The following is a 14,506-nucleotide window of genomic DNA, read 5'->3' as shown; positions in this document are numbered from 1 at the left end:
AGAGAATTATCATTGGTTATACAAGGTAGGAATATATGCAAGCGATAGTTTACAAATAACTACAAGAATGAAAGCGTAGAATCGGGATAAGCATCGCGGAAAACAATGGAAAGTCGCGTAGCCGACGGCGCCTCTCGGAAAAGGGGCGAGGAGACCCGCGATTCGATAGAAAAAGAAAAGAACCGAGGCGCGAGGATCGTGTTTGGCGGCACGACGCGGCCTGTCATTAGGACCGATATATCTCGCACCAGCAACAACACATCGCAAACAAGAAATGACATCGAAGCCTCGGCTCTCGCGACCATTAACGCGTCTGCGCGTACCTGCAACTTCGACGGACGCCTCCTCCACCCTTATGCGAACTCCAACCCCACGGCAACTGGTGCCTCTACGATATATTCGTGAGAATATCTCACCGTAAAACACTCTACGTGTAACCAAATGCGTTGTTGCATTCATATTTGCGAAAGTAAACTGAAAAATTGGTTCCGAAAAGTAAAAAGGAAAGTTTACGAATTTGTAAACTGCTCTTACATTTATTCAAATGAGAAACCATGGAAGCGTTTTAGTGAAAACGAGGTAATGATACAGCCTTTATAGTAATTAGAACTTCTGAATAAATATAAATAACAATGACGGATTAAACGCAACATTTTGATCTGAAGCTTTGTTTCATTCGCTTCACGAAATATGCATTCATTTTTATTATTTCATTCAGATCGGTTACGTAGGTTTTCCAATGAGCGTATAATTACCTTTATTTATGTTATTGGAAAGATATTTATTGAATTAATGTCGCCAGACGTGTTCTCTAACAGGATATAAAACAAAGTGTACAACAATCAATGGAACTCGTAATTGATCGGAGCACACCTACAATTACAAGCAATTCATAATAAGGACAGTGATTGGTCGAATAAAGAATCATTTGTAGTAATAACAGTATATCACGTTCACTTATCTGCAGCAATAAAATTCGAGTATATAAAATGTGGGATTTCTATCCCTCGAATAATTTCGAGTGACATAATGTATTATATGTACATATTTCCTCCATTATTTCGTCAGAAATTGTTCGAATTAATTTTCACAACGATGAAGAATACATTCTACGAGGATGTACGCTGTTCTAAAACAGGATAATTGAATTTGAAATGTTTTCCTTCGGTCAGGTCTGGCTGCATCGATAATTACAGACTCCCCCGTTTTCGCGAAGCCACCAACGTGCCCCTTTGTTCGCGCGAGTCTAATTCCCATGCGAATCAATCTTTTTAATTTATCCTCACGCGCAAGCAGACACACGATCTCTTTCCCGATAACTGCTCTCGAATCCTCCGTGGCAGCCTCGATCGATACCATCGAAAACCCTCTTCGAAACCATCGCGATCTTGGAATTTCTTAAAAGCCAATACGACGTGGAAATTTTTACCAGCTTGAGTTTTCACAAAGTATCGTGACTCGAACGTATCTCTATTATTTATTTTCACAACATTTTGGTTCGAACGCGTTTCCATTTACTTTAAAGTTGTTTAACATAAATAATGCAATAGACTTTCATTGTGTAATCAGTCTCGTAAGCTCTCGTGTATCTCCATCTTCTGCATATCTTTTACTACAAACGTATCAGCATGTATAGTAGGGATAAGTAAAGGAAATTTCGATATTCTAAACCGAACCATGTGAAATAAGGTTAAATGTAAACGGAGGATCGTAGTTGGTCGAACGGCGACTAATCTAACGCTTTTTGACAGTTGCCGAGACAGGGCAGCGGCCATCGTGGTGACCACAAAGTTTCAATAAGGAGGCACTCGTACGCGACCGCTCGTTTCTCTCTCGTTACCCGATGGGTGCGTAGCATAGAACGGCTGGCCATGTAAACCGACGCATAACAGGGCAACAAGCGTGAACGCGAACGCGCGAATAAGGTGTACGTCAACGTGACTAAAGAGGCCTCGTTACCATAATCGTCGATGCAGAGGGAAGGTGCACCGCCGCGCGGTGTATTCTTAAATCTGGCAAGCCAACACCTAAACACGGTCATCATCGCTTTGCGGTATAATAAGATCACACCGTGCCGGGGCCGAACGAGCCGCTCGTGACCCTCGTGCCTGCGATATACTTACGCCACCATGTTCCCTCCTCATCCTCGTACGCCCTCGTCCCTCTTTTAATATCCTCCTTTGCTACCCCGCTGTCCCCCGAGCGTCGACCGCGTGGAACACTCCGTGGACCCTGAAGGCACGAAAAAACCGAGTGAACCAAGAAATTATCGGCGGTTTAAAGATGATTTTCTGCGGCGGTCGACGCCTTGCCGCCTGCCCCCTATACACATGTACTTTGCTCCCCTCGTTATTAACCCTATCTACGGACGAATCACTGTAATACGCCCGTAATGTGTGACAATTCCGGTGATTTGTATCTGCCCGCGCGCAAGCGGAAGTTATGCCATGTCTATTCTGTATTTTGTACGTGCGCGTACAGTAATCCGTATACGCTCTTCTAGGAACAGCGAGGAAACGGAAGGTTCTTCATTTGATTCTTCGGACTACGAGTAAGCTCTGTATAACGCAGTCATTAGATTCGCAAAAATCGCCACGTTACGAAAACAAATTTTTCTTGGTTTACAATACATAGGGTTGGGGTGCGAAAACTGTACGAAACTACGCGAAACTCTAGTTTACTTTTATAATTATCGGAAATGCGTTTGTTAAAAGTGTTAAGATGAAGACATAATCCGCGTCCAGTAACCGCGTTGCATTTGAAAATGCTTATTACCAGGCCACGTCATTAGAGCTGCAAGAACTGCAAGAACCCACCCTGCTGTACAGGGGCATTCTCCGACTCCTGGATCGCGTTGTACAGGGGTCTGGCGTTGGTTCGTTTAATAACAGTAACTAACCGCGCGTCGCTATTTTTCTCCTGCGTTTTGCTCGCGCAATTGATTGGAAGGGAGGTCACGGTTCGTTAAGAGGAAACAACGAGCGATTTGCATTCGAGTAATTTGGATGTCACGAAATTTTACGATCACCCGGTACCTGCCGGGCACTCGATACCCACGGCACGTCCCTTAGCCGACAGACGAGGACGGAGAAAGAAATTATCGGCGATTTAAAGCTGATTCCCTGATCGGTCGACGCCTCCTCGGCCGGCATACACCGGGTATTCCGTACCATGGTTATTACGGTTATCACTTCCCAATCACTGTAATACGCTCTTAATGCGTGACGATTCAGATGATTTGTGTGTTTCGACGATGGAGAATGCGGGGGGGGGGGGGGTGAAGGGGGATAGAGCGCGAGTTGAGGGAGGAGATCCAGAAAATGCGAAAACGCGAGGCGTACGCGAACATGGAACTTGTTGTCGATAGAGGAACGATAGTTAACGAAGGGGACGATTCTTTGCAAATGTGATATTTCGATTATCTCGTCCCTTGTTAATAAGGTTCCGTTGCTCAATATTTTTTTTATTAATCATATCGGAGGCTTCAGATGTCAGATGAAGGATTGAAGTCAGGTTAGATTAATGAAAGGTTATTTGTGTCCACAGAAAAGAAAATGTTAAATTGTGTATAGGCTTCTAAAACTGTGCCTTCGTTAGTACACACGTCCCGTCGAATTCGCGAATCAGCCTCGCGTTTAAGAGCCGACCAAGCTTCCATCGAGACTCTCCGCGGAGGATTCTCTCCAAAGGATCCCTGGAGACATTTTTCAATTCGAGTAATATTCGCCACGACGCGAGCCTTTCATACGTGCGGGCCGCTTGAAAAGCCGCAACAGGGAAGAATTGAATGGCCATCGCGACGAACGCGAAAGGAAAGAAAGCAAGCGACGAAGAGAAAATAAGGGGACATCCCGTAGTAGACGAAGAGGATGCAAAAGGCGAGGGGAAGAATGCAAGAAGAAGACGACCACGACGACCACGACGACGACGACGACGACGACGACGACGAGAACGACGACGACGACGACGACGGCGAGGAGGAGGACGAAGAAGGAGAAGAAGAAGAAGAAGATCGAGCAACAAGATCTCACGAGGTATCTCGATAAATCCCTTTCGCTGGACAAATAACGACAAGGCTCATTACTATAAACACGTCTCGCGTGGTCTCTGCGTGTGGCACGTCGGGTTCTCCGTTCCCTGACTATTTATTTTTATATCTACATGGCTTTTTTTCGTTATTATATTATCCGAACGGTTCGTTCCTAATCGTGGCCGTGGCACATCCCAAGTATCCGTCCCGGTGCCGTGCGTGCGTCCTGTGAAACGCGATAAACAATGTAAACGAGATCGCCAAGACTCGACACCGACCACGGGGAAGCATATTTTTATTATCGTTCGCAGCTTGCACGCTGTTGCATTTCATTCGACGCACAGTTACTGTGTACGTAGCGATACGATCGAACACATCAGCGAGTAGATTCGAGTCTAACTGGATTGGTTAGAATCGTGTGTAACTACCTCGAGAAAAGAAACAGGTTGACTTCAAGTAACCTAAATGAGACGGGCTTGAACTCTTTGTAACGTACTTTAGCAAAAAAGTATGCAATAGCTTTTTGTAGCTTTCAAAATATCCACACTAACTATTTACGTTTAACTCGATAATTGTAATATAAATGACTACCTATGAATCGACTTATAATATAAATAAAAAACGTGCCGCGTTCATTACACTTAATGCACATATTTAGACTAGGAAACGTATATTATGCATATCGTGTGTTCAATTTATCGTACGTGATTATAGGATCGAGTATAATACTTTATGATAAAACTAATATAATGTAAACGTTAATAAAACATAATCTAAATTTGATCAACTAAGTTCAAACTCTTTACGAATACCTTCGGTTAGATTCGTTTTGCTGTAACAGTGAAAATTGCACAGTAGTCATAAAAAGTATTTGCACGTAACCAACATGACTCGCAAACGAATAAGGTATTATTATACGATAGAAAAGTTAATGCTCTGGACTCTGAGTAACCATTATGTAAATGCTAAGGTACATGCAAACGTGTTCCAACACCAATACTCTTTCTAACCACTGTAGATAAATACAGATATTTCCATTTTCAAATCCTCCAATCCAGTACAACTGAACATCCTCCTATCGGTAACAATCGAAACCTACAAAGTAGACAGTTTTTTAATGAATACTTATATAATCTCACATACACAACTGACGTAATTACACAGAGAACTTGATCTCATTGTTAATCGCGAAATAGGTGATTTTTTTCGATTTTCATCGAGAGATTCACCTTAGAACGATGGTAGGTGTGAATTGATTGGAACGGCCGAGGCGTGTGTTTTATGGCGAATCGGCTATGACTCGTGTCCCGAAAGCATAACGCGTCCGATGCTCGTTTTCGTTGATTTGAGGAGGCGATTAAAGGTCACGTTACATCTGGTCTTGTCTCGTCCATAGATTGTTATTGAGTATACTAAACGATATTTCTGCGATAATTTTTACTTCGTTCTTGCGATACTTTTAACTTGCAATGGATTTTATTAACCTGCTGCTTAGTTAGGATATCGACGTCATATTGACTTGATATCAAAAAGATTGTTTTGAGATAAAGTTACCAACATATTCTTAAGACTATGCAAGTTTTAATTTCTTTCACATTTTTGCCACCTCAGGTATATGCTACATAGGTAAGACTTTAATGCTATTGTAAATACACGAATATTGAAGGTAGATCAAGCTTGCTTGACCTTGTGGCTTTTAAATAAACAATAATTTATAGATATAGCAAAGAAGAACGGGAAACTTCGTGCATAAAACATGCACACACATCGACATCAATCGATATATCAATTAATTTTCATAAAGAGTCCGTGGTACGGTTCATTTAAACGCCAGGCAAGTTCATGAGGGCGCGTACACGATGTTCCATGCACCTGGTCGAAAACACGGTTTCCCCTACCTTTGATTTTTTTTATTCTTATTCGGAAACCTTCATTTTTTGAACTACACCTTCTCTTTTGTATTTTACTTAGCCCCGTCAATTATCTATTTCTAACAATTCCTTCCTACCAACATTAGAAAAAATTTATTGCACAGCCGTTCAAAACTGCTTAAACTAAAGTTGCTGTCTACATTTATGGTCTCTCCGTGCAATAAATCTTAAAACCTTCATACGATGCACGTATTTCTAATCCCTGTTGAACGCAACAGATGCGTGAAGCCGCCACCTGTGGGAAGCTCGCGTCATCTTGCGACGCGTTATCGATTCAATATCTCGACTCTATGTCGGTTTTAATTACGACTTTCACGCCTCCTAAACAATTATCCCCCGTAGTCTTCCACATGTGCCACGACCTTTTCTCTTTTCTCCTTTTATTTCTCTCGCGTACCCCATCGGAGGTTCGGCGCACGGAGGGGAGGAGAATCGGTTGGTCTGAGGGGCCACGTCTCGTGTAATTTTCATCGAGTGGGTGGATACCCATTATTTCGCATTACAGGCTTCTTACCGGCACCGATCGTCCCGTGGAATCGCAGCCCTATCGCGACTTCGCGTTACGTTCGCACATCTTCCGCCTGTTAACACGCTTCCCAATGCCGCGACTTTAATCTTCCGGGGAGAATGAAGAAGGGGGAGGGGGGATGTTCTCAACGAGAGAACGCGTGAACAGGATAGTTTTAAAATTTGATGATCGACACGAGAAGCGATAATGTGGCTCTCTCACGGTTCTTTTTAATTCTTTCGTGTTCGTGTCTTAACTAAACGCGTATTGGAACTTTTCGACCTGAATATTATTGATAATCAAACTTTCGTTTATTTTAGAATACGAGTATGTGCATTATACTCGATTTCGTGGAATACAGACTGTCGTATCGATCCTGGCCAATCACGCAAATTTACTAGTGTTACAAAATTCAACGCAGTCAACGTAATCGTAAGATGAATCGATTATGAGAACAGGGCAATGGTTGCTCTATTAAAATAAGCAACAGAAATAAATTGGTACACAACTGGCGACAGTTTTTTAAAGGAATTAAAATTAATATCATAGTAGTAATGTCAGTGATGTGATTAACTGATAATATGACAAAAACGAAGCTCAAATGTCTAGCAGTATCTCCGATACGAAAGTGCACAGTGCTTGGTAAGCAAACCGGTAGATTCTTCGTACCGATTAAAGTACGCGTGATAAATCATTTGGCAAACAAGGTCGTAGCTTCTAGCATATTAACGTGGCCACCGGGGAGAGCAAATAATTGATGAAGATTGTATAAAAAAAAATACGAGCTACGAATAGATCAATGTAAATTCGCGCGAATCAGTAATATCGACTTGGAATTTGTGCAATAAATTTAACGTGTCGGAGACAATGGAGAGAATGGCGCTGCTCTGAAACTTCTTCGAAATAAATGGAAGAGACGTAGTGAACATATTTAATAAAAGAAAAAATTACCGAATAATGTAATTAACTGAGCTTAAAATATGTTCGTCTATATTGGGAGATAGTTTGTTTAAGAAATGATTATAATGATACATAAACTTTGACAACCGAGAAAATAAACCTCGCGGAGTTCCGATCCCCATTTGCATATTAATAACTTCCACGATTTTATAACTGCCTATAAATAATAAATAAATACAACAAAAGTGTATGAGACCACAATAAAATGATAACGTAGTAAATCCGACAGAAACGTTTTACATCTCAAAAGCCAACTTATTTAAAAAAAAAAGGTACCAATCTAAATTTTGTTCGAAGTATCGAAATTCTCAGTGTCCCGCTAGTTTAATGAAACCAACGCAGTATTATTACAGAAGCACCACGAATCTTCCTTCTGTTATAGGCGAATTTATTCGCATCCCCATTATCGTGAACGACAAATTACAAATGGCAATCGCGCGCGCGCATGCAATGATTCCAGAATCCTATACTACTCGGCAACGTACACAGCGTAAAAGAAGAAAAAAACATCGACTCGAGCAGCGAAATACAGCGTAGAACGCGAGCGGCGTGGAAGACTGTAGTTAGCGACTATTAATATCATCGATCGGGATCGATAGTCGCCTGCGAGGCGTCATAATGATATGGTGGATTCAACGGGGCCCCATCGATGTGCTCGTCGGGTACCCTCCGCATACACCCGGCTACAAGTGGCGCCACTTACAATCACCGCGAGATCATGCTGGCACGAACAAACTGACATTAATTTATTCGAAACGCTTGCCTAATTGTTATTCTGCTAGCCGCACTAGCTAATTCGAAATAATTAAAAACAACGAAAGAGTGCTATTGAAAGATGTGTGTGAACAAAAATCAGCGCGTGTAATTCGATTTCAGCGAAAATGATTCATCCATTAAGTTATAAAAGACTTTTCGCGAGAGTACAAGGGTATGGTAGTTGGAAAGCCATTTGCCGAAAACAGCATAAACTTGTTTTCATTAGGGACGATTTAATGACGCTGATAATGGTTATCTATATAGAGTAAAAAAATTTCGCAACGTAGAAACAAAATTGCCAGCGTTCAATGCTGCGACAAAAAGAATTACGTTATGGGAAGTTGTTATTTAAAGTTCAGTTTTTGTAATAAATGAGATGGTTCGCCAAAATGATTGTAAAATGTTTTCGTACGCATTGACACTTTACCGTAAAAATGTTTTACAACTCTCGAATGCAATGATCAAGTATCATTCTGTTATTGCATGTGTATAAAACACGCGATATCTACACAATCTGTTGTCATAAAACGTGTTTTACAGTATAGACTAAAAAGAGATAGCAAAATACAATAAAAAAAGTTGTAGCGCGCATAGAATAAACGTAAAGGTATTTAAGATGTTATTGAAAAAAGTGTATAATGATTACCTTTTCAAGTTTGATGATCATCGAATATAGAACAATACAATTATCATAATTGTCACAAAAATTTGATAACACTGAGAATTATACGTTATTTTAAACTCTTGAAAGATATTAGAAAACATTACTACGTTGTCGAAGCACACAACTATGCGGAAATCGTATTCTATAATTCTACACTGTGAATCTACGTCTTTCACCGATGTCACTAGAGTTGTCTGATTGTAAATTCAATTGAATCGATCGTTTCTTTCAAGTTCTTATTTAGAAATGAATCAACAGTAATAAACATCAAATACGAAAGTAAATATTAAATCTAGGGAATTTGTTTTACCACTTCACACCAATGCACAAAGCGTGACTTCCGCTGTCGACCATCTTGAACATGTTAGTTCGTAGACTGACCACGTAAGGTAGCTGAGCGCACACGATCAATTCAATCGCGCAGACTCCGCAAAAATAATAAACAAAAGGAGCGATGGATCTTTTCCACCGAAGCTGCCCGATAATGTGTCGTATCGTGTCCCTGGTTGTTTGAGTGTTTATACGCGTGAAATAACACCGCGGGGTAAGTTTACGTAACAGAGAACTATATATCATTTGTACAACGTATTGTGCCATACAAATAACCCATTTTACTTATGTTTATCGTAGCATTCGGTGTGTAAACTTAAGGAATTTTTAGGTTATATTGACAATCTATGATGGTCGTGTAACAAGAGGGCTCTAATGCATCGGGGATATCGTAAAAGTTTTGCGATTTTTCTATTCAAGCGGTTTTCGTACATTCAGACGCACTACATCTGACTTAAAAATTTTCCTCTCGTTACTGTACAAAACTAGAAGTTCATTAATAGCATGCTATTACACTATTTAACGCATTTACACCGCCACATTTGTTACTATGAATTTTCTGCCCCTTGTACTACTCCCATTTACTGTCGTACTGTAACGCTTACGTGATACAGTAACTAACATTATTTAATTAGTAACCTTATTTTTTCATTCTGATGAACCTTATCAATGTGCCATTTAACATACTTTTGTTTTTGACATAGAATTTTCAAATTGTACAACATAATAAATTTTAAATAATTGTACTATTTTCAAATAAAAATAAATTGATAGTGACACTAATATTAAATGATCCACATATATAATATACCAATTGATTTAGACACATGTTTTGTATATTTCATTTATGTTATGGAATTCAATTCATTTATGTACATAAGATATTTCAAAATACATTATGTATTATTTTGATCTTGCAATAAATTTATTTTCAGTTACAAAATGACAGAGGGTGGTGCAACCAGAATGAAGCGTAACGGCGCTCGTCTCTTCAAAAATCCTCCTCAACCTCATATGTGTATACAAGACTTTATACAGGTATATAAGTTTAAAATGAAATTTTATGTCATAAAAACTCTGTCTATCTTAAATGCGCGAAATTTGATACTTTCTTATCGATGCTTTTGTATTTATTGCGTTAAAAATTATAAATCATTCTTACCCCTTACGTTAATGTAATTGAAATAGCTAATTGAAAGTTGATTATGTCTTGTTGTTTTAGGGCACTGCTGTCCCATGCTATGTAAATGTTTTATCCTGGGAAAAAATTGCAATGCCACTAAAACCTTCTCAGCCTGTACCATTTTATGGTGGAATGAGGGTCAGACCGCCACGTACAAAAGCAGAAGCTGTAGTATTCGCGGTAATGGCCAATCCGGAGGTACTTCGAATTAATGGGAAAAACGCACAAGATCCAAAGGTACTTTTAGTGCAAAATTCTTCTGATTGAATCCATTCACGAAGAACAATATCCTGCACTACTCTGCTTTTATTACAGAAGCGTTCCAGTTTAATAGAACTTTTACTAGATTTTGTGGAAAGAATGAACGCGGGCGTCATTTTCACGCGGCAGTACACAATACTGAAAGATCGTGATATAACCGGTGAGTTGAAAGAGGTTTGGAATGCTGTGCAAGCAAGGAGAGACATGGAACAACCACCGTCGCAGCAAGAGACCTGGATTGATGCGCAGCCACCTGTACCTCAATATCCACAGTACCAAGATCACCAGCAACAAGATTACTCGTCACAACCACCGCAGTATCACTCAAGCGTAGCGTATGGTAGAGCAATGACTAACGAAGGTATGCATTACGATGGCTATGGTCATCAACCGCAAAATCCGATAATTACGCAAAACGATCAGATGTATCAATCCGGGCAATTAGTACCGCAACAATATCACGGAAATGTTTCAAGGATTTCGACAATCCCTTCTAGAGATCGTAGAGATAATATGGTACAGAATATCCCACAACAGAACTGCCCTGCATATCCAGCTCCACAGTACCAGTTTCAACAATTACCTAGACAAATGGTACCCCAATATGTAAATTCGAATGTTCATCCGAACGCTAGTCTTAATTATGGTCCAAGCACAAACGCGAATGTTAATCCAGCTATGAACACGAATTTAGCTGCGCCTTATCAAACATACATAACTTATCAACAACGAATGGATAACGCGATGCATATCGATATGCGCAGAATGCAACCACAGCAACAACAAATACATTTAAATCATGTACAACCAGTACCGCAATATGAACCGGCAGCGTCGTACAATGTTCAAACAACATGCTCGATTAAGGGTTTTAGATTAAGCAGACCGCACATGGGTGTCGCTCAAAAGAACAATGCCAGCAAGAGGCAAGTGAATTCGCCTACTCATTCCAAACAATCTTCCTGTACAAATTGTCAAAACAAAGATACGTCTGATAATGGTACGAAACCGAAGAGTCCTGTTAAGGTGTTGCAACGAGAGTTACCATCGAATGATCGACAAGATGCAAATAATCACATACCTACAGAAAACAATAAAATAACCGCCGAGAAAGGCTCTTCAGATGAACCCAAAAATGTACAAGTGACGGATTTGGACGAAGAAGTTAAAAAAAGTAACGATTCCGATGTCGCAGCGTTCGAGTTGTCTAGAAAATCGAACGATACTCATAGTTCAGATACTACCATAACAAGTATAGGACGAGACGTGACGAGTTCTGTAGAGGACACAGCTGCGCCAGAGGAGAAGCAGCAAGAGATAAAAAATTCGGACGTTCCAAACGGTCAGAACGTGTCTGATCAAAAGCATCAGAAATCAAAGGCTATTGTGACGAAAGGCAACAAACATAAAGAAAATACGGAAAACAACAGAACGATCCGTATTAAATTCGTGAACGATCAGAAAAACGATAGTCCAAAACGTTGTCAGACAACAGTTAACAGCATTATCAAAAGTGTGTTCAAAATTCATCCTGGTATGTCCAGTGAAGAAACGTCGGGTAAACGGAAAAGCAACGGGCAGACTAAGAATAATACTAAGGTTAATGGTGAGAACGAAGAAACTCAGCAGGGATATACGATATTGAAAAAAACAGACTCAACCACTCAGGAGATAGCGAACGAGCTAGCTCAATTATCTATTCAAGACTGCAAAGATGTGGCCGAAGTTAGTCCTGTGCTCTCGTGATAGCCTAGTGTGTAGCTGGTACTAAGCACCAGCTCACAGCTAAAAAAAACGACGAATTCAATGTAAATAGATAGAATATTAATCAATAAAAAAAAGAAAGAAGAAAAAAAGTCAAAATGAAGCAAAGGCTAAAGAGAAGGGACACAAAACCGCAACACCAATACGAATGCAATTGTACGCAATAATATCAGGACGTGTTTTTTGCTAACCACTGTTCACTTTTCGACGAATTCATTCGTCTTCCTTCGCATAATTTTGACAAAAGACGGATCATAGTGAGAAGTTTTTCAATACGTAAAAAACCAAGGATTTTAAACCGAATAAAAAGCATCTACTTTTTGTGAACATGCACAGATTAAGGATATGAAGAAACTTTTAGAGAATGATCTAGACGAGATCTGCTAAAAGACGAAGCTTTCAGTAGAGTGATTCTCATTAAATATTAAGTACTAAGTTAAGGGATGTTCATTATACAAGTTCAAATGGTAACAAGAAGTCCACACAGATGCGTACATATTCGTGAAGATCCGTCATACCATTTTGCTTCCAGTAACGCCCACTGACAATTTTCGAGTGAAACAAAATTACAGAATGCTATCGACGTTCTTACATTGGATGCATATAAATGAATTGCAACTTTCGATTTTGGATTTGGCTAGACACACGTCCAAAGCGGTAGTCTCGAAACAAATAAGGAGGAAGACAGATTGATATGTCCGGCATTTCAATAACGTATGTAATTTAACGTAAAATATCGAGTCGTTCTCGTAGGCTAGATCAAAAAGACAGATTCAGGATGAAGTAACGGCTGGTCATTGCGTACTTACATACCTTCCAACCAAACAATTAGTAAGGTTACAGAATCATACCGAGTGGTACAAATCCGCATATATCAGAGGTGTGCGATTCAGTTGCTCTTCTATATAAGGACATCGAAGATAACAATAAAAAATATCAACAAACGTACAACGGGGAAAGAAACTTACGACTACGCTGTTCTTGGAATCTAGGAACTCCGAGAATTGTTCATCCCTGATACACATTCGATACAATATCATGAATCATAGTACGTGTTAGATTGTCAAGAGCATCTTTTAAAAACTGAATTCGAATTCTCGTCTACGCGTTAGTGCTTCCTTGCGAGAACTTTTTTCGCTTCCTTTATTTTTCATGTTCGTGCACAAGATCTCACGCGTACAAGAGAACCTCGAATACGTATCGTTTATGTATTCTATGACTCGAATGAAACGTCGTGAAACGTCCACTCGGTACATTCTTTGATCGTATCACTACATTCTAATATTATTGTATGCCATAGTTTGTTAAATAGTTGGAAACCAACACAGGGCTGCCACAAACCTTCGGAAAATCATTTCAAAATGATTTCCAGAGGGACATCACAAATATGATTTATTGATTGACCAGCTTTTTCTCGTTGACTCGGGCGCGCAATTTCGCCGCAACCTTTAGCTTGCCCAAGAGGCTTCCGGTAAGTCGTAAAGAAAAGGGAGACGGAAAAGTTGAATGTTTCATCTTGTCAAGAGTCTATATCAATAGAGATTGGACGGTCAATTAATAAACTTAGCTTCGTTCACGACGTGCACGTATCATATCGGTGCATTAATTTAATATCGGATCAACTACGAGGCCTCTGTAAATTCGACATGCCGTTTTGCATTCTAAACACAAAGCATCGCTGCCACGCGAAACGACATTGTCCCCTATCGATTTATTTAGCGTTATTATATAGACCAGTATCGTGCCGTGCGTTTTTGCAACGCGAGCTGCATGCTTTGATATTTTAAAAGGATATACCTAAATGATTCATTTACAATTGATACGATGATCGAAAACTTTTAAAATGGAACCAAAAAAGAGGACAAACAATTGATACGAATAACTCTAGCGTCATCTGTCCATGCAACTTTGCCACTTAACCTCAATATCCGTTTTTATCGGACTGCCGATGTTTTTTTTTTTTTTTTTTTTTTTCTTTCAATATTTCTAAACACTGTCCATATATTTTTGTTTAGTATATTCGAGGTGCTTCGTTAATAAGGTTAAGATCTCAGTTCGTGAACAATGAGTTTAATTAATCAATAACCGTGGCGTCGGAGGGAACGGACCAATCCGCAAG

The 14,506-nt window shown here is 39.8% G+C and overlaps 1 protein-coding gene across 1 annotated transcript; it reads left to right on the top strand.

The window, feature by feature from the left end:
- Window positions 1–9,283: 9,283 nt before the first annotated feature.
- LOC143422208 (uncharacterized) lies at window positions 9,284–12,955 on the top strand. The gene is made up of 4 exons (XM_076892687.1): window positions 9,284–9,393; window positions 10,115–10,217; window positions 10,402–10,599; window positions 10,678–12,955. Exons 2-4 carry the CDS (start codon window positions 10,122–10,124, stop codon window positions 12,367–12,369), a joined length of 1,986 nt encoding a protein of 661 aa, XP_076748802.1. The 5' UTR covers window positions 9,284–9,393; window positions 10,115–10,121; the 3' UTR covers window positions 12,370–12,955.
- The last annotated feature ends 1,551 nt before the right edge of the window (window positions 12,956–14,506 follow it).

The sequence above is a fragment of the Xylocopa sonorina genome, chromosome 1 (genome assembly GCF_050948175.1).
Source record: "Xylocopa sonorina isolate GNS202 chromosome 1, iyXylSono1_principal, whole genome shotgun sequence".
NCBI classification, from domain to species: domain Eukaryota; kingdom Metazoa; phylum Arthropoda; class Insecta; order Hymenoptera; family Apidae; genus Xylocopa; species Xylocopa sonorina.
This window is presented reverse-complemented; position numbering and strand designations above follow the sequence as displayed.

Excerpts from the sequence above, each read along its gene's own strand:
- LOC143422208 (XM_076892687.1), top strand. The coding sequence starts at position 10,122 with ATGACAGAGGGTGGTGCAACCAGAATGAAGCGTAACGGCGCTCGTCTC. Across the intron at positions 10,218-10,401 it reads GTATACAAGACTTTATACAG|GGCACTGCTGTCCCATGCTA; the intron begins GTATATAAGTTT and ends TTGTTGTTTTAG. Across the intron at positions 10,600-10,677 it reads AAAACGCACAAGATCCAAAG|AAGCGTTCCAGTTTAATAGA; the intron begins GTACTTTTAGTG and ends CTTTTATTACAG.